Consider the following 27,659-nt stretch of genomic DNA (forward strand, 5'->3'; position numbering starts at 1 on the left):
CAATTGTTCCTAGAGAAACAACGAAATGTGATGTTCTGAGTCAATGTCAATGGAAATCACATCAAAATACCTTTTTAGGGGGGTCTGGAAGAAAACTAACGCATTTAGATGTTTGAGTGTAATTCACATTTAATTGTGCATCTGGCCCTTTAATTGCACATCTAACGCGTGAGGAATGGTTGTCTAATGTGCCAGTCTACTGATGGTTATGTAATGCTGCTGCTCATTTCATGGCAAAGTTTGCAAATAATATACATACAAATGATATACTTACTCATGATATACTTCTTCCAGGTAAGCATGCTTTGGTGTTCATTTTGAATTGAGAAGGTTTTGGGGAAAGTATATCTGTCAACCCACAAGATGGTTATCACTTCAATTGTCTCCACACTGAGTGATAGACCAACGTGCGCACCACACAGACAGATGGGCAATATTGCTGGAAATGAATAGTCAGATGTTGTGTTAGTTTTGGCTTTTTAAACTAATAGTGGCTAACCACGGTGGGATAATGTCAATGTTGCGTTGATTAAATAGTAGCTGGGCTCTTGCAATGTAACGTGAAAATTCCATGTACTTTCAGAATTGTTTGGTGAGCTACTCATAGGTGGGCTGCGAACTACTGGAAGCTCGCGATCCACTTGTCGGAGACCCATGATCCATAACATTAGTGTTTACATTGATAAACGCTTTCTGCTGTAGTAATTAGCTATTTGGTTTTTGGTTTGACCTTTTTCGTATTTAAATGTGTTTGTATTAATAGCCTACTGGTTTTTCGAGACATTGCAACAACAGACACATTAAGGGCATGGTATATAATCTGGAATGTACTCCGTCATTTCAGTACAGTCCCAGCAGAAACAGAAATCAATGCACATCTCGCCCTCGGGCTTCCTTGACTCGCGCTACTTTTTGTCTTCGGCCCTTTCCGGAAATAGCCGAAGGTGTCACGTGTTTTCACTGATGCGCCGTATGCCCGCTGTCCATTGTGATGAAACAGACAACCACGGCAGCTACAGCATTCCCGTGCAGTGGACAATTCAGGTCACATTTCAATCCCATTCTCCCACTCCAATAATCCTACTATGCAGTTATTTATTCAGAGTATGAGTGCTCACCATTGGTGACGTGTTTTATACAGCAAATGAAATGTCATCGTTTAAAAAAAAAAACAATCTCTCCATATCATGTTTCCTTCAAATTCCTACATTTGTATTTTATTATGGCAGATATGAAAACCCCTTCCCCAATACAAAATACGTCTGTCCCATACAATTTTAATTGACTACTTTGACTTGGAGGTTTGTAGCCCCCGCTCCCCTCTTTCTCCCTCTGTCCCTCTCTCTCTGACTGTGGTTCCCTCCTTCCTTTCAGGGGGGGGGTGTTCAAATAGCACTGACAGCAAAGTAATGGTCCTGCGGAAGTGAATAGCCAAAAGCCAAAAGAACAGAGAGAGAGAGGGGCAGGGACGAAGAAGGACATGCAGAGGGGAGAGGAGGAAAGGAGAGATGGGGATGTGTGAAAGAGAGAGGGATGGAGGGAGGTAGTACATTTGTACTACCTCCCTCCAGATAGTGGAAACAGAAATGAAACCATAGAGAGGGAGGGAGGATGAGAGGGAGAGAGAGCATGGGAAGGGCAGGGACATAAAGGAATGGTAAGAGTAGAAAGCGAGGGAAGGAAGGAAAGCAGAGGACAGTTAAGAGGGCAGGTTCTGATTCGCCCGGCGAAATCTGATTATTTTATGCGGAGCACGAGTGAGCCAGGGGAGGGTGTGGAAGGAAGAGAGAAAGAGGGAGAGGGGAAGAAGAGTAGGAGAGAAGAGAGCAGAGCTGAAGTGGATGGATTACTTTGAGTAGGTAAAGGACACAATGTGACTATGGTAAATTGACAGGGCCATTCAGAGAGAGAGAGAGAGAGTGGAGAGGGATTGGAGAGGGGGATATAGTGTGTGTGTGTGAGTGAGAGAGAGAGAGAGAGAGAGAGGAGAGTGATTGGAGAGGGTGATATAGTGTGTGTGTGAGAGAGAGAGAGAGAGAGAGAGAGAGAGAGAGAGAGAGAGAGAGAGAGAACCTCATTCTTGTTTTCACTGCAGCAAAACATCATTCACTTTTCCAGCATGGACCCTGTCCCCACTCGCAGTGCAGCTCTACGACTGTGTGTGTGTGTGTGAGAGAGTGTGTGTGCAGATACAGATCCACGTAGTTGTGTGTTAACCCTCCATGTGTGTTATTAACTCCCTCCTCTGAATCTCTCTCTCCATCCAGACTAATATCACTCCATACGCTCTGTAGTATGCCTAGACGAATTTCTGCAACTCAAAGTAATTTGCTTCCTTCTCTCGTTTTCTTTCGTCGTCTCCTCCTCTCCTCCTCTCTCCGTCTCTTCTTTCGTCGTCTCATCTCCTTCGCCCGTCTCCTTTCTTCATCTTCTTTCCTTCATCTCCTCTGATCTGTAAGTGCAGGAATAGTGAAATCCAGTCTCCCTGTATTTACTAGTATGCTTCCCTTCATGCTCTCGTTACAGATCAGTGCAGACGAAGGAAGGGAGACTATTGAGATGCACCCCTCGTTGCACAAGGGCACTGCATAGCCTACTACAATATACACACACACACATACTGACTCTGCAAACACACCGATGATATGAATAGGGCTCTGCTTACACACTATAACAGCAGAGTGTATCAACTGTATTAAGACTTTGCAGTAAAGAGACCCTGTGCTTGTTTGTGAAGGTGCTGTATAGCGACACACACATACACTCCAACGACTACACCGAAGGAGGAATGTGGCCACCTGCTAAGTTAATCCAGTGTAATCAATGACATTGCATCACCGCAGTAAGGGTTAATACAGTATAATCAGAATGTACTCCATCGACTACACGGCACGTTAGCTTTGCACTGAGAACAAGAGATGGAGAGAAGAACAGAGAGAGAGAGGGGAGGGAGAGGGAGGGGAGAGTGAAGAGGGAGAGAGATGGGCGAGAGAGGGGGAGAGAGAGGAGAGCACGGGAGAGGTAGAGAGAACAGGGTGCATTAATCGTCTGCAGTCTTTTTCTCCCCATTTTGTGCAGCTCAGCAAATAATCGTTCTGCCTCTAGCTCTCCTCTCCCCCTCCTCACACTCTCTCTCGTTCCCACTCTACTCTCCCCTCTCTCCCATTGGATGAGCCTGAAACTTGGAGAGGGCGAGAGAAGGAGGGATAGAGAGAGAGAGATACGGAGAGACGAAGTGAGGGAGTGAGGGGGCGTGAAACACAGTCATATTCATCTCACTCCTCTCTAATTGAAAAAAGTGTTTTAGTGAAATGAAAGACAGGAGGACGGGAAGAGTGGGGCCATGCAGGGGGGGGGGGGGGGTAGAGAGAAGAGAGAGACCCATTCGTTATGTAATATCACATTAAATCATTACCTCTCCACAATTCAACATTGCCCTACCGGTGTGTCTGTGTGTACGTGTGTATGTGTGTGTGCACATGTGTTTCTTCACTATTCCTCACCTTGTCCACTATGGACCAAGCACTAATGATAACACAAGGTTTCTCATGCAGTGCCCCTTATGTCATGCTCCATCTCATCAGTGTATGTTCACCTGCTCTCACTATAGTAACATGGACCTCTATTGAAAAGGAAACACCTCCCTGCCTCACCTCCTAACCTCCCCTCATTTGTCCCAGGTGCATATGTTGTTGTTAACTAGCCTGTAGAACTGGTGAATTGGCCTGTGAATTAGCTGTAGTTCCAGTCACTATTGGGTGAATTGTTTCTCTAACTAGCCTGTAGGTTTAGGTGTATATACAGAACCAGTCAAAAGTTTGGACACAACTACTCATTTTTAGTGTTTTCCACATTGTAGAATAATAGTGAAAACATCACAACTATGAAATAACACATATGGAGTCATGTAGTAACCAAGTGTTAAACAAATCAAAATATATTTTATATTTGAGATTGTTCAAAGTAGCCTTGATGACATCTTTGCACTCGCTTGGCATTCTCTTAACCAGCTTCATGAGGTAGTCACCTGGAATGCATTTCAATTAAAATAATGATGGCTGTCGTTTCTCTTTACTTATTTGAGCTGTTCTTGCCATAATATGTTTAACTATAACTATTTCTCTCCCTTACCGAACAGTTTGTCCTGTCTGAACTAGTTTCAGGAAATTTCAAGAACATTGAAAGTTTCTTCAAATTCAGCTGCAAAAACCATCAAGTGCTATGATGAAACTGGCTCTCATGAGGACTGCCACAGGAAAGGAAGACTCAGAGTTACCTCTGCTGCAGAGGATAAGTTCATTAGAGTCACCAGCCTCAGAAATTGCAGCCCAAATAAATGCTTCACAGAGTTCAAGGAACAGACACATCTCAACATCAACTGTTCAGAGGAGAGTGCGTGAATCAGGCCTTCATGTTCGAATTGCTGCAAAGAAACCACTACTAAAGGACACTAATAATACGAAGAGACTTGCTTGGGCCAAGAAACATGAGCAATGGACATTAGACTGGTGGAAATCTGTCCTTTGGTCTGATGAGTCCAAATGGGAAATGTTTGGTTCTGTGAGACACAGAGTAGGTGAACGGATGATCTCTGTGTGTGTGGTTCCCACCGTGAAGCATGGGGGAGGAGGTGTAATGGTGTGGGGTGTGCTTTGCTGTTGACACTGTCTGTGATTTATTTAGAATTCAAGGCAAACTTAACCAGCATGGCTACCACAGCATTCTGCAGCGATACGCCATCCCATCTAGTTTGCGCTTAGTGGGAGTAGAATTTGTTTTTCAACAGGACAATAACCCAACACACCTCCAGGCTGTGTAATGGCTATTTGACCAAGAAGGAGAGTGATGGAGTGCTGCATCAAATGACCTGGCCTCCACAATCACCCGACCTCAATCCATTTGAGATGGTTTGGGATGACTTGGACGGCAAAGTAAAGGAAAAGCAGCCAACAAGTGCTCAGCATATGTGGGAACTCAAGACTGTTGGAAAAGCATTCCAGGTGAAGCTTGTTGAGATAATGTCCAGAGTGTGCAAAGCTGTCATCAATGCAAATGGTGGCTACTTTGAAGAATCTCAAATATAAAATATATTTAAATTTGTTTAACACTTTTTGGTTACTACATGATTTCATATGTGTTATTTAACAGTTTTGATGTATTCACTATTATTCTACAACGTAGAAAATAGTAAAAAATAAAGAAACCCTTGAATGAGTAGGTGTCCAAACTTTTGACAGGTACTGTATGTATGGTGCACACATGTTAAGCAATGGTCTATTTATATTTCAAAGATTTGACTCTCACCTGTAGATTTGACCCTCATGTTAAAAAATCTATTCCATACTCCATCCTTTTCCACTAAATATTCTACCCCTCTCTCTTTCCCTCTCCACAGACTCCTCCTTCCCCCCTCCCCCGTGTGTTCTATCTCTTTTCCTCTCCCTCCTCCTTTCTCCTATGCTCAGTTCGGTTTGTGTCTCCTCTTTCAAAGGACGCAAGGGTGGGAACAAGTCGCCCAACAAAGCATGTTACAGTGCAGACATGACTTGTCCGTCAGACAGCGAGAAAATAGTAATAAACTGCGGAGGGGTGCGACACGAGACTTACCGCAGCACCCTCAAGACGTTGCCCGGTACCCGCTTATCTTGGCTTACCGATCCGGACGCGTTTAGCAACTTCGACTATGACCCCAAAATCGACGAGTTCTTCTTCGACCGCCACCCTGGCACATTCACATTCATCCTCAACTACTACCGCACAGGCAAGCTTCACTGTCCCAACGATGTGTGCGGCCCACTGTTCGAGGAGGAGCTCGCCTTCTGGGGCATCGACGAGACGGACGTGGAGGCGTGCTGCTGGATGAACTACCGTCAACACAGGGATGCCGAAGAGGCGCTGGACAGCTTCGAGCAGCCCGAGCCAGAGGAGCCGGAAGACGACCTGGAGCTGACTGCGGACGGAGAGCTCAAGAGGCTGTGCCTGCACGAAGACGGACGCAAGAGGAGCTGGTGGAGTGTGTGGCAACCCTATTTCTGGAATCTTTTTGAGGATCCGTATTCTTCCAAGAATGCCAAGGTGAGTCCTCTCTCCTTATGACATTTCCTCTTAAATGTTTTTCCGTCCGATAAAAGTCTATTACAGGTGCACAGGAATATTAAACTGGATTTAGAAGAGGGAGATCCCGCATAGCCGACTTCTTATTTAGGCTATATATTGAATATCCTTGACGTATTTTTACAATGGACGTCATGTGTACAGACTGCAGTCTATGAAAGTTGGCTGCTATGTCCAAAGTTATTACGATGATGAGGGAGGGTGTGTTGGAATGAAGTACATGGTGTTCTTCGCTTTGATAGTCAAGGAAAATTAGTTGGAAGAAAAAACAAACAGTGAATGTCATAAACATCGTTTGGAATTTTAAAACAAGCAACCAACTCAGACCAGTGCTGGTGTGCCTAGTAGTTGTTGCCGGTTGGAATTGGACTTTTGTGGCCTATGGTGTGCTATTTTCCCTATTTTCACAATTAATTTAATTTAGCACCACGGTACACTATCAAGTTGTGTTGGGAGACCCTCTCCCATGTACCTCGTTCCCTCACGCAGTCACTTGGTCGGTCCTCTATTCCTATACGCTTCTCTCCTCGTCCCTCTCGCCTCCATTTTTACGCACTGTCTCCCCGTTACCACTGCGTCTCGAGCAGTGGTACCGCATACCCCCCCCTCACACACACACACACACACGCACACACACGTTCCTACGCTTGATTAAATTGTCGTTCTTTGTGGACCTCTAGCTCCGGACTTCTTCGTTGTCGAGCGCATCACTCAATCTCGATTAGCGCATTATCTCTCCTCGCTCACTCTCTCGTCTTCTACAATGTCCACTCCCCCGTTGCGCATCTCTCTATGCCTCCTTGCCTTTCACCCTCTCCATCCCACTTTCACCCCTCTCTTTACCTGCTCTCCATGTATCTCTTCACATCAATAACTTTTTCGTTTTAACAAGCCTTCTCGTGCTGCGTCCCTCTCCAGTCTAAAGGCTACCCGCGTTTTGCACACCCTGGCGGTGATTTTGGCGCATTTTAAGCAGCTAGTATTATAAACTAGTCGAGTGTCCACTTGCCTAACTCAAATAAGGTCAAAATCATATTTTTTAATCGTTAATGAATGGAACCTTTGTCATGTTTTTGCCCTCCACAGAAATTACTTCATTAACTCACCACTTGTCATGCTAATCTAGACCTAATCCTTTGACCTGCTGTTTGACCAACCTACCTGTCACCAAACTACCTGTCACCATGGCACCTGTCCTTCCAGCCAATCAACGTCTCCATCTCGTCTCCCGCAGTCTCAATTTATACAAGTGAAGAGTTATTTTAGGCTTAGTTAGTTTAGGGTTTTGTTGCCAACCAACAGTTTGAATGAGTGCTTTGCTTGCCTCTATATGTTGATTGACCAATTGTCTACAGTTGTCTATCTCACTTTGCTAGTGGTGACATACACTAATGGGAAATTGTAAATGATACAGTAATTTTGTATATTATCAACAGTAAAATACTTTTGAAATGTTTTACTGTAGCATACTGTAAGTTATGGTCAATGTGGAACATTTTTGTGAGATGGAAAAAATTAGCTTTATTTCAAGTGGTACTGTAATTACAGTATTTGTTGAGGCTATATTTGTTGCACCGGCGAGTGAGAATAATGCACCAATTTCACTTGCATGTGGTTATAGTGCCCCATCAACTTAAAGGAGAATGGCAGCAAGTCTTAAACCTTAATGCATTTTGCCATGTCCTTTTGGTCTGTTTTGCCCTGTGGTCGCTGACAGTTTGGAAGCCTTTGTTAAGGACTCTTAGAAGTGCAAGTGATATAAAACACAAAATATTCATAGATATGCTGTAATGTTTGTAAACACTTTACCTAGCAGCGAAACTGCTTGGACCAATCCCTTGAAATTACAGTAAAATACTGTGAAATACAAACCCCTAAACTAATTTAGTTTATTCATTCATTTATTCATTTTGTGGTATTGTACGCTGTGTAATTACACAGTACTTGCTTTGATACTGTGTACTGTAATGTGAAATACAGAATTTTACTTGCCACTGAGCTGCCTGTAAGCTACTGACAAATTCACAGTAAGCTCTTTAGAGTATAGGCCTAGTCAGTGCAGTTGGCATGCCAGCTATGAGGGTGACATACAGTAGCCCTATGTCACATGTGACCCTGTAGGTATAACACCCCAGCAGTTGGTTATTCCCCTTCCATAAACATTCAACCCTTCAACATGACAAACCATACAGCCCTTTATCTTCAGTGTTCACTGTTGTCACTGTCTTCACTGTTTTCCTTTGAGGTGATAGGCTATCTGTGTGTGAAAACAGGGACATCAACAGGCCTGCACCTGTGACAAATTAACAAAAACACATCTGTATGATTATTCAGGAACAGTTGACTGAAATGTGTTGACTGTAGAGGATATGCAGGCCAGGCCAGGCCTGTAAACCTTCCCTGTTACAACGGCTTACTTGTGGACACCTGCACTCAAACACAAATTAACACCTTCACGCGGGTGACACTGAACACATGTGGTTCCCTGGCAACAGGATATATGCTGTGCTGTATTCTGGCCCAGGCTACAATAGGCTATTACAGGTATCGGCTTGACATAGAAATATAATTAGTAGAACCAATGCGTGCTATAGAGAACACACATACCTATTTAAGGTTTAAAGTAAGGTGTCAATAGAAGGCAACTAAGGAATTCCGCTCTTGATTAAAAATGGCATAATCATCAATGGTCTGTATAGGGCTGATTGCTTCAGTTTAAGCCTGAGATCTTCGTACATGGAGTGACACTAGAATATTTACCGTCACACAACAGGCGTAATTTATATCAAAAGTCGTCCTGAGGGAGCCTGTAGCTCCTTGTCCTTCTAAACGCAAGTCATTGGTAGAATGGACATTCTATCTATGCAATGTGGTGGGTTTTTAGAGTTGTGTATCTGTTCTACTAAATCTAACTCTGAGATTAACTCACCTGATGTTCTCTTTCTGGTGTGGTGGCCCTCTACCTGACCTCCAAGGATGCTGTCTCCATGGGAACACAATACTGCAGGCTTTTGTTTCCCAAGGGTTTGTGTTAGAGGGCACAACAGGCTTAGATTCAGAGTTTACGTCCTAAAAGGCACCCTATTCCCTACAGGTGCACTTCTTTTGACCAGGGTCCTATTGGCTCTGGTCAAAAGTAGTGCACTATAGGGAAAAGGGTGCCATTTGGGACGAAGACAGTGTGGCAGTCCAGGTATAGAAGTTGCCCTCAGAAACAGATCTAGGATTAGTTTACTCTCCTCCAATCCTAGCCTTATCCAATAGGAGGAGAGAATGGAAATCTAACCTTAGATCAGTTTCTAGGGCTAATGTCACCATACCCCAGAGAGAAATTACAGCTAGGTCTCTTGCCAGGCTTACTCAGCAGGTAGTGTTGCCAAGATAACCCTCCTGGTTTTGGCGTTGAATTTGACACATTTTGTCGTTTATCCCCTCAGACTATAAGGCTGAATCTTCAAATGATTGAATGAAATTAATACATGTCATCGATGTAAGTGGCCCTGATGTCAAATTACTTTTATAATCACTTAAAATGAGTTTGTTTTTGTCATGGCAGACAGGAGAGGGTATACACTGGATAGACCTATTGCTGATCAGTGCCCCTCTACTCTATCATCTAAAGAACTATTGAGGGGCTACTCATAGAAGTATGTACATTATTGGGGCTAGTACTACTAATTTCACAGATGAGGGAGTTTACAGTGTGATGTGCATGGAGAAGATTCCCAGTAAGCTGAAATAACCACCCCATGATTGAGCTTTCCTGCTTTCCTGTAGGCTAAAATGCAATAGGCCAACTGTGGGCTGATCCAAAACAAGCTGATGCTTCTAAATTGACTTTTTCTTTGCACTGCAGGGTTGATTAGTAACATAGTGTGCTTTATAACCAGTGGTGTAAAGTAACTAAGCAAAAAATAATTTGAAGTATCTGTACTTTACTATTTATATATGTGACAACTTTGACTTTTACTCCATTTACATTCCTAAAGAAAAAAAAAATATTAACAAAATATATATTTTTCTCCCATACATTGTCCCTGACATCCAAAAGTACTTGTTACATTTCGAATGCTCAGGCAGATCAACAATATGGTCAAATTCACACACCTATCAATATAATGCATTGTCATCCCTACTGCCTCTGATCTGGTGGACTAACTAAACACAAATACTGTGTTTGTAAATGATGTCTGAGGGTTGGAGTGTGCCCCTGGCTGTCCGCACTTGTACTTTTTTTTTTTACTGTTACTCAAGTCTGACAATCGAGTACTTTTTCCACCACTATTTATAACACAACAGAAGTTAACAGATGAGTTTGTGTTGTTTGGGATAATCACATTTTGAACTTCATATGGCAAGACATTGTGAAGAGAATAAAGGGGGTGAGCCCAAGTAGGACGTGACTTTACACCACCACACACCTTGGAGGGAAGCGGAAGCACACCCTCACCTGTGCCAATATGATTAATCCACCCAGTAGTGGCTGTACTAAATGTAACTATAGCAGGGTCGCTACCACAATAAACCTCTTGTCTCCTTCTCTCTCTTGCTTCCCCTCCTCATGCTTAATTGTCTCTGAAATCCATTTATGGAGAGAAAGCTGTGCCATGACCCAGATTATTGTGTGTTAAAATAGTATTTTCTGTCAACTGGGCACATCAAGACAGCGTTTTGACCCGGGCTGTGCCTGCATGCCTGGTCCCTAGTTTGGCCTGTATGAAGAGACTGGATGTTGTAGATGCTTGTGTTGCTGTCTCTTGCAGGCTTCCTTTGTAACAGAGATGTCAACAGAGCCAGGAATGAATTACTGAAGAATGAAAGCATGGTGAATCCTTGGTTTCAAGTGGAGTGAAATCTGTCTGAATGGCATGGTTTGCCTATAAGTTAGTGAGGGCACAAGTGACCTTGCCTGCCAGGTTCCTAAAGGTTTGGAGTATAGTAAGATACCAGGGGCCTCATTTATCAAAAGTGCTTGTGCACAAAAACTACTCTAAACCTTGCGTGCGTCAGTTTTCCTGCAAATGTTAGGTTTTTATCATTTTTTAAAACTTGATTGGAAAGTGTGCATATTGTATCTCCACGCAAATCTCAGACCATACGTATGCACACCTAGTGGTTGATCAACTGTATTGCAAGCAAAAAAACATTATTTTGGGGGAAATGGAGGTGTTTGATGCAGGGGAATTATAATAATGGTAGGCTCATAAAGGCATTCAAACCCAGGCCTAATGATAAGACAGATGCATTTGCTGTTGATAAGCTTGCATATCAAATCAAATCAAATGTATTTATATTGCCCTTCTTACATCAGCTGATATCTCAAAGTGCTGTACAGAAACCCAGCCTAAAACCCCAAACAGCAAGCAATGCAGGTGTAGAAGCATGGTGGCTAGGAAAAACTCCCTAGAAAGGTCAAAACCTAGGAAGAAACCTAGAGAGGAACCAGGCAATGAGGGGTGGCCAGTCCTCTTATGGCTGTGCCGGGTGGAGATTATAACAGAACATGGCCAAGATGTTCAAATGTTCATAGATGACCAATATGGTCAAATAATAATAATCACAGTAGTTGTCGAGGGTGCAGCAAGTCAGCACCTCAGGAGTAAATGTCAGTTGGCTTTTCATAGCCGATCATTGAGTGTATCTCTACCACTCCTGCTGTCTCTAGAGATTTGAAAATAGCAGGTCTGGGACAGGGAGAACATCCGGTGAACAGGTCAGGGTTACATAGCCGCAGGCAGAACAGTTGAAACTGGAGCAGCAGCACGGCCAGGTGGACTGGGGACAGCAAGGAGTCATCATGCCAGGTAGTCCTGAGGCATGGTCCTAAGGCTCAGGTCCTCCGAGAGAGAGAAAGAAAGAGAGAAAGAGAGAATTAGAGAGAGCATACTTAGTCACACAGGACACCGGATAAGACAGGAGAAGTACTCCAGGTATAACAAACTGACCCTAGCCCCCCGACACATAAACTACTGCAGCATAAATACTGGAGGCTGAGACGGGAGGGGTCAGGAGACACTGTGGCCCCATCCGAGGACACCCCCGGACAGGGCCAAACAGGAAGGATATAACCCCACCCACTTTGCCAAAGCACAGCCCCCACACCATTAGAGGGATATCTTCAACCACCAACTTACCATCCTGAGACAAAGCTGAGTATAGCCCGCAAAGATCTCCGCCATGGCACAACCCAAGGGGGGGTGCCAACCCAGACAGGATGACCACATCAGTGAATCAACCCACTCAGGACGCACCCCCTCCAGGGACGGCATGAGAGAGCCCCAGTAAGCCAGTGACTCAGCCCCTGTAATAGGGTTAGAGGCAGAGAATCCCAGTGGAAAGAGGGGAACCGGCCAGGCAGAGACAGCAAGGGTGGTTCGTTGCTCCAGAGCCTTTCCGTTCACCTTCACACTCCTGGGCCAGACTACACTCAATCATATGACCCACTGAAGAGATAGGTCTTTAGCAAAGACTTAAAGGTTGAGACCGAGTCTGCGTCTCTCAGGTGGGTAGGCAGACCATTCCATAAAAATGGAGTTCTATAGGAGAAAGCCCTGCCTCCAGCTGTTTGCTTAGACATTCTAGGGACAATTGGGAGGCCTGCGTCTTGTGACCGTAGCGTACGTGTTGGTATGTACGGCAGGACCAAATCGGAAAGATAGGTAGGAGCAAGCCCATGTAATGTTTTGTAGGTTAGCAGTAAAACCTTGAAATCAGCCCTTGCCTTAACAGGAAGCCAGTGTAGGGAGGCTAGCACTGGAGTAATATGATATTTTTTGGGGGTTCTAGTCAGGATTCTAGCAGCCGTATTTAGCACTGACTGACGTTTATTTAGTGCTTTATCCGGGTAGCCGTAAAGTAGAGCATTGCAGGAGTCTAACCTAGAACTAACAAAAGCAATTATACATTTTTCTCCATCATTTTTGGACAGAAAGTTTCTGATTTTTGCAATGTTACGTAGATGGAAAAAGCTGTCCTTGGAACAGTCTTGATATGTTCGTCAAAAGAGAGGTCGGGGTCCAGAGTAACGCCGAGGTCCTTCACAGTTTTATTTGAGACGACTGTACAACCATCAATATTAATTGTCACCGCATAGCGGCAAGTCACCTAATATGTTTATTTTATTTGTATTATATATTCCTAATTCCTAATCATATTGCAGGGCATGTCTCTCTCTTTCCGACATGACTGGTTTATTCCCGCTACCTAACAAATATGAATCTAGTATTTATCCATCAATATTAGTAAATAGACCTGGAGCCTATGACAGTATTAGTAGGCTACAGTAGTATTGTGCGATAGGAGCGCGACATAATAACCTGTTTAATCTCAGAGCCTATAACATGTATTGATCATGTATTGCTAAACAAAATATTGAACAACAATTCATATTTTGTATGGGCTGAAGGCAGCATTTACTTTTAAATGGTTCAATAGACAATCAATCTTGCACAATGCGCAGCCAGTGTTTGGCACTTGCAATAGTCAGCATGCGTTTTTTGTTTGAAGAAGTCACTGCAAAAAAAATTTAACAGCCTGCCCACACCTCTACATAAATTTGCCATTGCGCTTTGGAAACTATCATGGCCCAGTTCCTACATCTCCTAATCCCATTGAAAATGAGGGAGTTTTTGTTACCATAAAAGGTTTCCAGGCGGGGTTGTAGCGCTCGTTCATGAGCGCGCAAGAAATAGTATGGCTCATATTTGCTAATGAAAACATGCGTATACAGTGCCTTCGGAGAGTATTCAGACCCCTTTTTCACACTTTGTTACAGTACGTTACAGCCTTATTCTGAAATGGATTTAAAAAAAAAATCCTCAGTAATCTACACACAATACACCATAATGACAAAGCGAAAACAGGGTTTTAAAAATGTTAGCAAATGTATATATATATATAAAAAAAAACAGAAATACCTTATTTACATAGTTATTCAGACCCTTTGCTATGAGACTCGAAATTGAGCTCAGGTGCATCCTGTTTCCATTGATCATCCTTGAGATGTTTCTACAACTTGATTGGAGTCCACCTGTGGTAAATTCAATTGATTGGACATGAGGTGCTTCATCAAGGTACTGAGTAAAGGGTCTGAATACTTATGTAAATGTGATATGTTGTTTTATTATTCTAAAAACCTATTTTTGCTTTGTCATTATGGGATATTGTGTGTAGATTGGCGGGGGAAAAAACAATGGAATAGATTTTAGAATAAATCTGTAACGTGGAAAAAGTCAAGGGGTCTGAATACTTTCCGAATGCACTGTATGTTTGATAAATCCCAATAATTTGTTGCACATGCAAATTGGTTGATAAATGAGGCCCATGACCTGTTTGCAACATAATACATGCTGTGGTCCTGTATGGCTGAGTTGGTTTGAGCATGACGCTTGCAACGCTAGGATTGGAGTTTCAAAACCCGGCGCTACCCATGCGTAAAATGTGTGCATACGTGACTGTAAATCGCTTTGGATAAAAACATCTGTAATATAATATTGTACGTTCTGTAAAATGAATGAAATAATTTTAAATGGTGTAGAACGTAGAGGACAAAATGACTATAACATAGCATTGATTAGGCTCCATAACTGACTACAGCATCTCGGTTGGTGGTGGCTTATTCTTCGTACGGTGGTTGAATGTCGTCATCGCTCTGCGGCGCGGACAGTGTATCCCTCAACTCTTTATCATATACAACACACTACTTGTTGTATTATCATGGACACAGGGGTGTACGCTGGATTGCTTATTATCGCCTTCTCGACCCCGAGCCCCTCCCCCTCTCTCTCTCTCCCTCTCGTACTATCTCTCTCGTTGTGCTATAGCGTAGCACTGCGGTGCTGATAGTAGCTGACTGCGCGCCGATTTCTGCTGCAGCGCAACACACGAAGCAGCTGTCTAAAAGGAGAGAGAACGGGAAAGGGAGAAGAGGAGAGGGGGAGGTGGAGGTGGAGAGATCGGGGGCTGTTTGTGCTAGCCCTTTTAGGACTTCGATCGAGAATAAAAGCACAAACTATTGGACGTGGTCACGTTTCCCTTCTTTCGGGTATTTTTTGCTTTGCTTAGTCTTGCAAGCTTGGATATGCGTATACGCTTATCGATTAATCCAAATGTCCCCGTCTGCACCATTCACGTGGCTGTCTTGTAAAACGAAAGCCCCCCCCCCACACACACATCCCCCACATACACACTGACACTCAGAGAGGGGAGGGCGGTAATGCGGGTAGGCGAAAGCCGAGTGCCCTCTGTTAGTGGCACTGCCTGTCAAGCTCTAGAATGGCTGACTAGTCTTATTTTTCACATCATGCCCGTAAAGATTATGTTTTTGTAATTCTGACCTCCTTTCGTGTACTACGCTTGCGCTTTTTGGTCAGTTTGAATTATTCTGCCAAAAGTTGTGTGTGTGTGTGTGTGTGTGTGTGTGTGTGTGTGTGTGTGTGTGTGTGTGTGTGTGCGCAGACTGACGGGCTCTCAATATCACACCTCTAGAGAGAAATGAACCCTCGTCCACCTTGTAAACTTCACGAATGACCCTGGTCCAGTTTCACTCATGTTACAATTACGACACACACACACACACACACACACACACACACACACACACACACACACACACACACACACACACACACACACACACACACACACACACACACACACACACATTGTGCTTTTGTTTCAGTGGTTGCCCTAGATATCAGAGGGAGCGCGTGATATCTGTTTAACCTTTGTGTGATCCAGCTCTGTCCATGTCACCCGCCTCCTTACGCGTCTTGGCTGATGACATGGTCGGTCGTTCATAGCTGTGTTCCCCTCCCAGATAGACTTGCGCTTGTGAGGAAGACTAAATGGCATCACAAAAAAATAGCAAATTACTCTCTTTAGGACTAGACCAAATATACAGCTGATCTGCGTATAGACCTACCGGCATGTAGTTATTTGACCCCGGCACCATATTTCCTATAGGCACCTGTACACACAACACCAACAACATCCTGCAGGCTAACAGTTAGCCTATTCATTCTCCCATTTGCTATGGATGAGCAAGTGTTTAATGGACTTCCTGTAAATGAAGGTAATAGGCTAATTATTAAATGAAACTCATTCTAGTCCCAATTTTTCACACAAAGTCCTTAGTAATATGCCTACAGTCTCCCCCCCAGATGTAAGAGTGGCCACATTTCTAGGCCTATGGTGCTTGTAGGTTATTAGTACTCATATTGCCCATGATTTATCCCGTTGTATCTATTAGGTAGGCCACATGGAATGCTATGGCTATTTTGGTCTAACGATATGAGTAGAGTCCGTCATTTGAGTCTAGGTGAGCAGGTAGAAAGGTGAGTAGGTACAGTAGTAGAGGCGAGAAACGATGGAGACTAGCAGGCCTAGGCGGAGCTGTCCTCTGAAATGCAGTCCCCTAGAACAGGTATGGGCGACTCCAGTCCTCTGGGGCCTGCTTGGTGTCAGACTTTTGCCCCCAGCCCCAGCCATCACACCTGACTCCAATAATCAAGAAATCGTGATTCGCAGTTTGGAATGCAATTACGTTAATCAGCTGTGTTTGCTAGCGATGGAGGAAAGGTTTAGAACAACTCCAACCCCCTGCATCCTAACTTTCCCATCCCTGCTCTAGAACCGGGCAGCTCCACCCACACATTCTGTATTTCAGCACTGGACAGCAGCAGTCTGTAGACATATTTCAGCACTGGACAGCGCCGAGGCCTCTCCTTTTACTACTTTACTCGCCTTTCTACTTTCGTCTTTTAACTTTACTCGCCTTTTCTATGTGAACTAAAGTGTCTTACTTTGCAGCAAACTATTCTGTTACAACAATGCGACCAGGCAAGTTGGTGTTACTTATAGCCTAGGCCTACTCAATGTGTTGATTGTCGAGGACGCGTTATGTCACTGAGTTACATCATTCAGTTCATGCTGCTGGTCTCTAAAGTGTTCGAACTTCTCTGACTGACTTAACTCTCCCAGGTCTCATTGGCTCCGTAAGATACGTCACTGAGCGTCAAGGGAACAACTCAACAAAGTTTATTCTCGAAACATATTGGTCACTTTGTGTTATCCAACTCCAGTCCTCGAGTACCCCCAACAAACTATAGGCCTAAAATTAATAGTATAGCCTATCATAAGTTTAGGGGCGTCAATGTTCCCAATGTTAATGTGCACACCCACCCCCGGAAACTGCATAGCTTATGAAATATTTATTTTCTTTCTATCCACAGTGTAAAAATAGGCTAGCCTACTGCATGGCACATGAAAAAATACTATTCACCTAGGAATCAACTAATTTGTGACGTGGCCGTAGAGATAAAGAGCAAAAACGTTTTTGATGACTTTGATGTTGTGTGTTCCACTTTTTAAACGGGGTTAAATCGCCCTTGTTTCGGTGTGTAAGTTATCGTCTGTCTCTTTCTCTCCTCAGGTGTTTGTAAACAATCTGTGAATAGGGGACACGGGTTCCGAAAATAAACTGGCGCATGTCGAGTGTGTGAACTCGAACTAGATTAATTTGTACGGTATACTTCAAAAGTGTGCCGTGCGCACTGACAGACTTACTCGCGCGCATGTTCGAGCCGGCAGGGATCTCGTCTTTCACCGTCGGCAGTTTTATTTATCACCAACCGGTATTTGTAGCACTGTGGAGCGATTGACCACTGTGAAACCTTTCATTTCCAGGCCGTATTGGTCTGTCTGTGGCCGATGTAAATGCTACTGCTGCGGATTGGCATTTCTGTGTTGTTCTTTAGTAAATGTAATGGGAAACGCATGTGACAGAGTAGTTTATTTGGAGTGTCGTTGACATTGCGTGAAAACACTGTCTCAAATTCCCCTGTGTATACAAATGTTGCACTCCACTCATTTTACACCACCTTGACGTTTTTCTGCTAAGGTTTCTGTTTAGCTGCATCCTATTTGTGATTCTACCCCTCTACCGTCCCCTTTCCTCCCTCTCTTCCCGTCTACCTCTAAATATAGAATTAAAAAGGGGAGATGGGCTGCATCTCTCCTCCTCTTCCACATACTGACACGCACACCTCCCCCCGGTGGTTTTCCCTGGACGTTACTGCACCTCCGTTGCACATTCCCATGCAGCCGAGTGCTTTTCAGAAGCAACCCGCCACCGTGTGCATCAAAACCGCCCGTGGTTCTCTCCCCTTTCTCTTTTCTTTTACCGATGTGCGTGATTCCCACCCGTGGCCCGCCCTCAGCAGCCGGTTACTTGGCTTCCCTTACACAGCGCTGGCTGGTTTGCAGCGTGTACCCGAGCCAAATCGTTTTCGCTCTTGTAGTCGTCGATTGTACCAGCTCGGAGTGCTTCGTGTGAATTGCATCCACTGCGGCGGCAGCAGGGCCCCTCTGCTGGGAGAGATGCGACAAACGTCGGGGGAACTGAACGCTTTCAGCGCCGGTGTTCGCACATGGAGCCCAGTCACGGGGGCTTTTGAATGAAGTCAAAAATAGAAATAAAAAGCTTCGTTATTTGTGTTAATTTGATTTACCGTTTTTTGTAACATTTGTGAGAGGTAATCTACCTACAGGTGACTATGTGTAGCCTGTTTTTGAACGATCGAATAGATTCAATCAATGTAATTTATTTACGGGCAGAATGCAGACCATGGACTGTATGTAGGCTTATGTTTAGAGGTATGAATCATATAGGGTTTAGGCCCTGTGTTTCCCATAACAAGATTATGTTGTATAGAGAACAGTCAATAGTGTGCTATGGCCTGCACTACAAAACTTTTTATTTTCCTCTTCCTGAATTGAGTAGCAGCAGGGACCACCCTCTATAGCCGATCTGACACACACACACACACACACACACACACACACACACACACACACACACACACACACACACACACACACACACACACACACACACACACACACACACACACACACACACACACACACACACACACACACACACACACACGGCATATTTGGCATTTGGATTACCAGTGAAGAACTTACACAGGAGTAGAGAATAGTTATTGTAGCCAAGCCATTTAGGTGTGAGGCCCTCCAAGTCGAATCGAACATTGCCTAAGGGGCAATGAATTGACAAGTAATACATTACACACACACACACACACACACACACACACACACACACACACACACACACACACACACACACACACACACACACACACACACACACACACACACACACACACACACACACACACACACACACACACACGCTGTTCTTCAGTGTCCTTTTAGTTCATAAGGGACTGTCCCCATTCAAATACTTTAAACATGCATAATTCCATCCTTCCTTCAGTTAGTCAGGGACTGGTCCCGTTCAAATATTTAAATATGCATCCGTCCTTCCTTCAGTAAGTCAGTAACTGGCCCCATTCAAATACTCTAAACATGCATCCTTTCTTCCTTCCTTCAGTTAGTCAGTGACTGGCCCCAATCTTATACTTTAAACATGCATCCTTCTGTCATCCAATCATACATATCAGTAATAACCTTGAGAAACAGCTGAAAGGAAGGATGCAGTCTGAAAGTATTCGAACCGTGCCCTGTGTGTGCCCTGGAGTCAATGTCATGATAGCCGTGCTAGCCTACTGTGCTGAAGACTTGGCTTTTGCCTCTGGGAGCGAACACAAATCTTCAAGTCCCAGGCAAGGTGACTTGTGTCACGTGAGTTTAGTTTGGCAAAGCACCACCTCTCCATTAGGCTGATAGGGGACAGACAGAGGAGAGCAGAGTGCCACGGGGTGCTGCAGTGCAGATGGATCATCCCACTGGGCACACACTGGATGAATCAACGTTGTTTCAACGTAATTTGTCAACGTATTGTGCCGTGGAATTATGTGGAGAATACATTGGATTTGAAAAAACTAATCAACCATTATTGTTTTCATCTCAATTCAACCGGTGTTGTAAACATTGAAATTAGGGTAAAACTTCATCTTAAATAGATTGACTTAACCTGACTAACAGGTTGTTACATCAATCTAATTTCAACATAGTCATCACAACTATGTACACGATGAAATTGCATTGAAAATTCCACATAGAAATACATTCAATATATATTGGGTGGTTGAAGTATTGCATTTGATATTTGATAAGACATATGTTATTTGACCTTGTTTCAATGTTGATAGCAAAATGGTTTGTTTGAATCAACGTCATGGTTTCAATATCATGCCATCAACCGAAATAAAAAGGTATATTGAAATATAATGGGAAGTCACAGTCCAATGACTCCTGGCTGAACTATGACTCCTACTGGTGCATGAGAGGTAATGCATGTCAGTGAGAACAAGTCTCCCATCCAGATGCCTACCTCTATGTAGACTACTCGATTCGATGTCACAATACGTTGACAAACTACGTTGAACCAGTGTTGATTCAACCAGTGTGTGCCCAGAGGGGTTGGCTCTGGTCCCTTTATGCCTCTAACAGCCGGTTTCTGATCAGATCTATTTGTCTCACTGCTAACCAGCACCAGTTCGAGCAACAACAAAAAATATGAAAAGAGGCCTGGGATCAGTTGAGGCATTATGTAAAAACGTAAAAGATAGCCACAAGAAGTTGTTTAGGAACGGATTTCAGTCCAAGGGTCAAGTCAGTCATACGGGATAGATAAGGTATAGTACTCGGACCGAAACATTTGTCATATAAAAGGTAGTTTGGGAGTTTTTAGTATGTGATTATTATTTTTTTTTTTGTTCCTTTATCCGGCCTTTAATTCTATTAATGGGAACCATTATAGAGATTGTTTTTCAATGAAAAGCACATTTATAAATTCAACGTATTATTATTAACGAAAGGAGAGGTAGCAATAAGGGCCTGTGTTCATGTGGCTTCTGTCCCGCTAGTCTACATACTCTGGGGGAAGGGGTAGGGGTAGGGTTGGGAGGGGGCTTTTCCTCTTGGCCCTGAGGGAACACTCTTTCCCCTTGTGTAAAAATGGCTAATTTGGCACAGGACTGGGAGCAAAAAAACAACAACACCTAAACACCCTCTTTCCCTTCTCCTCTTCCACTTCTCTCTTTCTCTCCCCTCCCCTCCTCCACTTCCCTTCTACCCCTCTCTTTCTCTCCCCTCTTCCAATCCAGTCTTCCCCTCTACCACTCAGTTCCACATTTCCCCCTCTTCCATTCTTTCCCTCCCCTCCTCCACTCCCCTCTTGCTCTCTTCTCCTCCCCTTTTCTCCCATCCTCCACTATCGTCTTTCCCTCTTCCCCTCTTCTTCTGGTTATAGGATGGTGGGATGATTCCCGTCCTCCGGAGAGAGAGAGAACTGGAAGCTTTTGGAGATTTGTGGGATTTGTCAGGCAGATGTCAAATTCTCTTTACTTACAGGCTTGTATTAGCCTCTTCACTTAGACCTACGGGGCCCAGTTCAATCAAAACTGCTAACCAGGTTTCCGCGGTAAAGCAATGATGTGGCGAGAATACTTTAATTGTATTGATTTGAAACTTTAATTGTATATGTGTATTGATATGCTCAGCAAAACAATGTTTAGGCCTACATTAGAAACAAAAGAAATCTTTAGAACATATCAATGAACATCAATAGGACATATCAAACACAACTGCCTCCCATTTACCACAAAATGGTGGAAAGTATTACCCATGTCCCTATACAATGTAAAGCACCTTGCGTTTGAGCAAACTGTTGTGATCTGTTCTGTACTATAAACACAAATCATGACCATTATAATGCAGATGTAATTTCCTGGAAGTATACCATGTGAGGTGCTGCTGAAAAGGCCAGGCTTTGCATCCTTGATTAGTATTTATGGATCAGTAGAGATACGTGAATGGCATTTGGATTACCAGTGAAGAAATGACACAGGAGTAGAGAATAGTTATTGTAGCCAAGCCATTTAGGTGTGAGGCCCACCAAGTCGAATCGAACATTGCCTAAGGGGCAATGATTTGACAAGTAATACATTACACACACACACACACACATACGCACACACACTCACTCACACTCACACTCACACTCACACTCACACTCATACTCATACTCATACTCATACTCACACTCACATACACACAAAGCGATGGTTTATTGCATACAGAATGTGCCTTGCACACTCTGTTTCTCACCCAACCCGCTCCTGTTTCTCTCTCCCACAAGATTTCATTTTTGAACAGGGCTGGATAAATGGATTTGAGGTTGGAAAGAGACTAAGATAGATTAAGGGAGGGAGAAAAGGAGAGATGGAGAAAGCGAGAGAAGGAAAGGGAGAAAAAGAGAAAGGGAGAGATGGAGAGTGAGAGAGAAATGGAAAATGATGGAGAGAGAGGAAGTAAAGAAAGATGGAGAGACATCCTGTCTTTAAAAAAATAACACACACACACATACACATTATAAACCTCTCCTTCAATTTCTGTGCACCACGTCGATAACATGATGATTTCCGTAAACCCTCTCAGTGTGTTCACGATGTCGAAATCCCTCGTGGAACTTTATAGGCAAAGACTGAGTGTATCGGTATGTGTGGATGTATGTGTGTGTGCGTGAGAATGTGTGTGTGCGCGTGCGCACTGCAGAGAACAGGTCTGTGAGAGGAGGGGGACTCTTGAAATGATGACGGTAATGCTGCAGAGCTCCGTATAAGAGAGAGAGAGAGAGAGAGAGAGAGAGAGAGAGAGAGAGAGAGAGGGGGATGAGAGTGGAGAGAAGCTGGCGGGAAGGAGGAAGAGAGAGAGAGATGCGGCGGAGCAAAAAGGAAGAGGAGGAGGAGGAGATGCTGGGAGGGCCAATGCTGCCTGGGAATGAAAGAGGGATGATTTGATAGAGAAAAGAAGGAGAGAGCAGTGATGGAGGGACGATCCTGGGCTTAGCAGTATCAAAGCACCTCAGGCCACGGACTGCTGGGGAAAAAACATACACGTGCAGAACAAAGGCAATTGGACAGACAGGAATGCAAGACAGGACAGACAGAAGTAGAGAGAGAGTAGGAAGAGAGAGAGATTTGCAAAGAGGGATGGAAAGAGATAGATAGCAAAGTTCTGCATTTTAATAAAATCTCTCTCTTGCACAAACTCTGTGAAGTGTGGGTACATTTACCAGCCAACCCAGTCAATCTACGGGTGGCCCTGTCTCAGACGGTTTGGACACAGTTGGCCCGTGTGTGGAGAAGATTCCAGTGTGTCTTTGTGGAATAGCGGCTGCTCCGCTCTCTGCTGACTATTCCTGTACAAATACAGACGCAATGACTCAGTGCCCAGAGCCTGTGTGTGTGTGTGCCTGTGTGTGTTTATTCTCTAGGACAAGAATGCTTTTCCCCCATGCAGTGTGGGTACTTTACTACAGAACGTGTGTGTGTGGAGTGGGAGAGAGATGGAGAGAAGGAGAGAGAAGGAGAGAGCGAGGGAGAGAGAGAGAGGTACAATGAGGGAGAACATTTTAAAATAGTGATTGATATGAGGGCACAGAGAGAGAAGAGAGACTGACAGAGGGAAAGAAGGAGGGAGGGAGAGGAGGACACGAGAGGAACATTTGCAAGGACAAACATGCATAGTGCACTGCAGTGATCAGGATTGAATACTAAGCAGAAAAAATGCAATGCCTTCTCTTTTTCTGGTTTCACCTCAATGGACAGGGTGTGTGTGTGCCCTGGCCAGAGAGAGAGGGAGTGTGTGTGTGGGTGTCGGAGTATCCGTCTGCATGTGTGTGTGTGCAAGAGTAAGGACCAGTTGATGTGTGTGTTCTAATGTGTGTGTGTATCTGTGTGTGTAATTCTGCGTGTTTATGGCTTCCTATTGCACTTACTGTACTTTCCACAGTCTAATGAACCGGAATACAATGTACACCATAAGCACTCTCCAAGACTTAGGGGTTAGTGCTCTAATTACCTGAAGCTAACATTACCCTCTATACTTCACTGTTCTTCAAGAGTTAGTGCTCTACCTACTGAAGCTAACATTAATTTACTGTTCCACTTTCCCTTAAATATAATTCCTATGGTGTTTCCATCCTTCCAAACCTAGATCTTTAAGATGTCCTAATTTCCATGAATATTCCCAAGGCTGCTGGGCTTTTTCTGTTCCCAGTCCCACATGGGAGCATCTCCCTCCTCTTTCTGTCCTTCTCTTTCTGTCCTTCTCTCTCTTTCACTTCATTTGTCAGCTCGTCTTCTTCTTTGCTTCCTTGTCGTCCTCCTGCCTTTTCTTCTTATTGTCTCTTTCTTTCTGTCTGTCTATCTTCATCTCTCTATCTGTCACTCAGACTCTGTCTCCCAGCGGAAACGTGTGTCCACTTCTAAGGGCTCTTAATGTTCCCTCCTTGGGGAAGATAGGAAGTAATGTCCACTCGGGTGCTAAGACGTCTCCACTGACTTCTCTTCAGGAATGAAGTCCGTTTAGGACACAGGGACACTCAGACCCAATGGGATATGTGAGAGTCTATTCCACTCTTTGGAAGCATCAATGCACACTCCTAAGGGCATGGGGATGTTCCCTTCCTATGTAGGGTACACTTTAGTCCCTGGTTAGTGAGGACTGAGCAGTTGTGTCATTACTGTTGAATGAGCTGGTTATATAAATGGCCTGGATGCGTAGGACTGTCTCAACATCTATATGTCTCAATGGGCAAAATACAGTATATGGATCAGAGGGAGGGGAGTGATAAGGAGGGGAGGGGAGGGGGAGAAGAGTGAGAGAGAGGTAGAAAAGAGAGATGGGGATTAAAGAGAGAGCTAGAAGAGAGAGAGAGTGGAAAGAGGGGTTTCTTGTCATTAGGGATGGTTTGAAATTTACAGAATGGGGACCAGGAGGAAAATGGGAGAAGGCCATGCTTTTTCAATTTCAGTCATGGGGTGGGTTTAGTATTTAAAAAACAAAATCTAATCTAGAGGAGGGTCATATAATTTGTAATTGATGAAATTTCAATATTTCTCAGTGTTCTAGAATTTGTTGCTTTCTAGGCTATTATCGATGTTTACCTGATGCCGCCCCTCATCTCTGATTCTCTGCTAGGCGTGCAAATACAAGTGCACCTATCGGCTATTTAGTGTGGTCTCAATCAAATGCTCCAAAGGCTATAGGCTAGGCTACAGAAGCACAGAGCAAAGTTATATTTCTAAAAAAATGTACTTCCTTTTTTTGAGCTGCTGGGATGGTGTAAATAAAACTAGGCTGCCATGTTCTTTCTGATACATTTTTTTTAATGCTGCCTAAACCAATGACTGTGCTGTGTAGCAGTGGCAGTTCAGGAGTTAGAGTCAAAGGCTTCTTCCCAAAATCTTTATCTATTCATATTCCCCCAAAATTCTATGTCGTGCGTGCGGACTAGCCTATACTAGTCAGTTTGAGCGGGAAAGCGAGAAGATGACAAGGAGGACCGGAAGTCAACTTTGATAGGTTGCTACTACTATAATTTACTTTAATATAAACATTATGTTTCTAGCCCATGATGGAACTATACTGAACACAAATATAAACGCACCAAGCAAAGATTTCTAAGATTTTACTGAGTTACAGTTCATATAAGGAAATCAGTACATTTTAATAAATGTATTAGGCCATAATCTATGGATTTAACATGACTGGGAATATAGATATGCATCTGTTAGTCACAGATACAAAAATAAAAAAAACCTAAGGGCGTGGATCAGAAAACCAGTCAGTATCTGGTGTGACCACCATTTGCCTCATGCAGCATCTCCTTCACATAGAGTTGATCAGGCTGTTGATTGTGGCCTATGGAATGTTGTTCCACTCCTCTTCAATGGCTGTGCGAAGTTGCTGGATATTGACGGGAACTGGAACACACTATCGTACAAGTCCATCCAGAGCATCCCAAACATGCTCAATGGCTGACATGTCTGGTGAGTATGCAGGCCATGGAAGAACTGGGACATTTTCAGCTTCCAGGAATTGTGTACAGATCTTTGGGACATGGGGCTGTGTATTATCATGCTGAAACATGAGGTGATGGCGGTGGATGAATGGCCCGACAATGGGCCTCATGATCTCGTCACGGTATCTCTGTGCATTCAAAATACCATCAATTAATTGAAATTGTTCTCACTGTCCATAGCTTATGCCTGCAATACCATAACCCCACCGCCCGCATGGAGCACTCCGTTCACAACGTTCACATCAGCAAACCGCTCTACCACACAACGTCATACACGTGGTCTGCAGTTGTGAGGCCGGTTGGACGTACTGCCAAATTCTTTAAAACAACATTGGAGGCGGCTTATGGTAGAGAAATGATCATTAAATTCTCTGGCTCGAGCTCTGGTGGACATCCCTGCAGTCAGAATGTCAATTGCAAGCACCCTTAGCCTAGTGGTTAGAGCGTTGGGCTAGAAACCAAAAGAATGCTGAATCGGATCCCCGAGCTGACAAGGTAAAAGTCTGTCATTCTGCCTCTGAACAAAGGGAGTTCATCCACTGTTCCCTGGGCGCTGAAGAGGTGGATGTCAATTATGGCAGCCCCCCGCACCTCTCTGATTCAGAGGGGTTGGGTTAAATGCGGAAGACACATTTCAGTTGAATGCTTTCTGTTGTACAACTGACTAGGTATCCCCTTTTCCCTTCCCTCAACACTTGAGACATCTGTTACATTGTGTTGTTTGACAAAACTGCAGATTTTAGAGTGGCCTTTTATTGTCCCCAGCACAAGGCACACCTGTGTAATGATCATGCTGTTTAATCAGCTTCTTGATATGTCATACCGGTCAGGTGGATGGATTATATTGGCAAAGGAGAAATGCTCACTAATAGGGATGTAAACAAATTTGTGCACAAAATCTTTAAAAAATAAGCTTTTTGGGCATACAGTATGTAACATTTCTGGGATATTTTATTTCAGCTCACGAAACATCGGAGAAACACTTTACATGTTGCGTTTATATTTTTGTTTAGCATATTTATCAGAGATATTGATCTCACAATATGCGAGATTTTACTAACTTGCATTGTGGTGCTGAAACATGAAGTGATAGCCGCGGCACAATTAATCCGACAGATCATGGTGCTGCACAATGTACTTTAAATAGCCTACCTCTGTGTCTGTGAAATTAAAAGCAGGACTCGAGGGGGTATAAGAGGGTATGTGTGTGCCATAGGCTTACCTTTGGCTAAGGACTATTGTTTTAAAAAAAAGCATAGGCCTACCCCTTGTTATCTTAAAGAGATGCTTCAAAATCCCGAAGTATCCATTTTAAGATTTTGAAGAAAATAAAATTGATCCGATTATATAAAGTGATCTATAACAGTGCTTTGGTCCTAGAGTAGATGAGCTAAACTACTTCTATGCTCGCTTCGAGGCAAATAACACTGAAACATGCATGAGAGCACTAGCTGTTTTGGACGACTATGTGATCACACTCTCCACAGCTGATGTGAGTAAGACCTTTAAACAGGTCAACATTCACAAGACCGCAGGGCCTGTAGTGAAGCAGGTTGAGAGCTTCAAGTTCCTTGGTGTCCACATCACCAACAAACTAACATGGTCCAAGCACACCAAGACAGTCGTGAAGAGGGCACAACCAAACCTATTCCCCCTCAGGAGACTGAAAAGCTTTGGCATGGGT

General features: G+C 43.8%; 1 protein-coding gene across 3 annotated transcripts in view; it reads left to right on the forward strand.

Annotated features, from left to right (window-relative positions):
- Window positions 1-5,457: 5,457 nt before the first annotated feature.
- The window catches only part of LOC135556123 (potassium voltage-gated channel subfamily C member 1-like), a 141,566-nt gene continuing 119,364 nt past the window's right edge, over window positions 5,458-27,659 (forward strand). For all 3 annotated transcript variants that reach the window (XM_064989053.1, XM_064989052.1, XM_064989054.1), the window contains exon 1: window positions 5,458-6,075. In XM_064989053.1, the coding sequence (XP_064845125.1) occupies window positions 5,458-6,075 (618 nt within the window). The remainder of the gene's footprint in view (window positions 6,076-27,659) is intronic.

The sequence above is a fragment of the Oncorhynchus masou genome, chromosome 15 (genome assembly GCF_036934945.1).
Source record: "Oncorhynchus masou masou isolate Uvic2021 chromosome 15, UVic_Omas_1.1, whole genome shotgun sequence".
Classification (NCBI taxonomy): domain Eukaryota; kingdom Metazoa; phylum Chordata; class Actinopteri; order Salmoniformes; family Salmonidae; genus Oncorhynchus; species Oncorhynchus masou.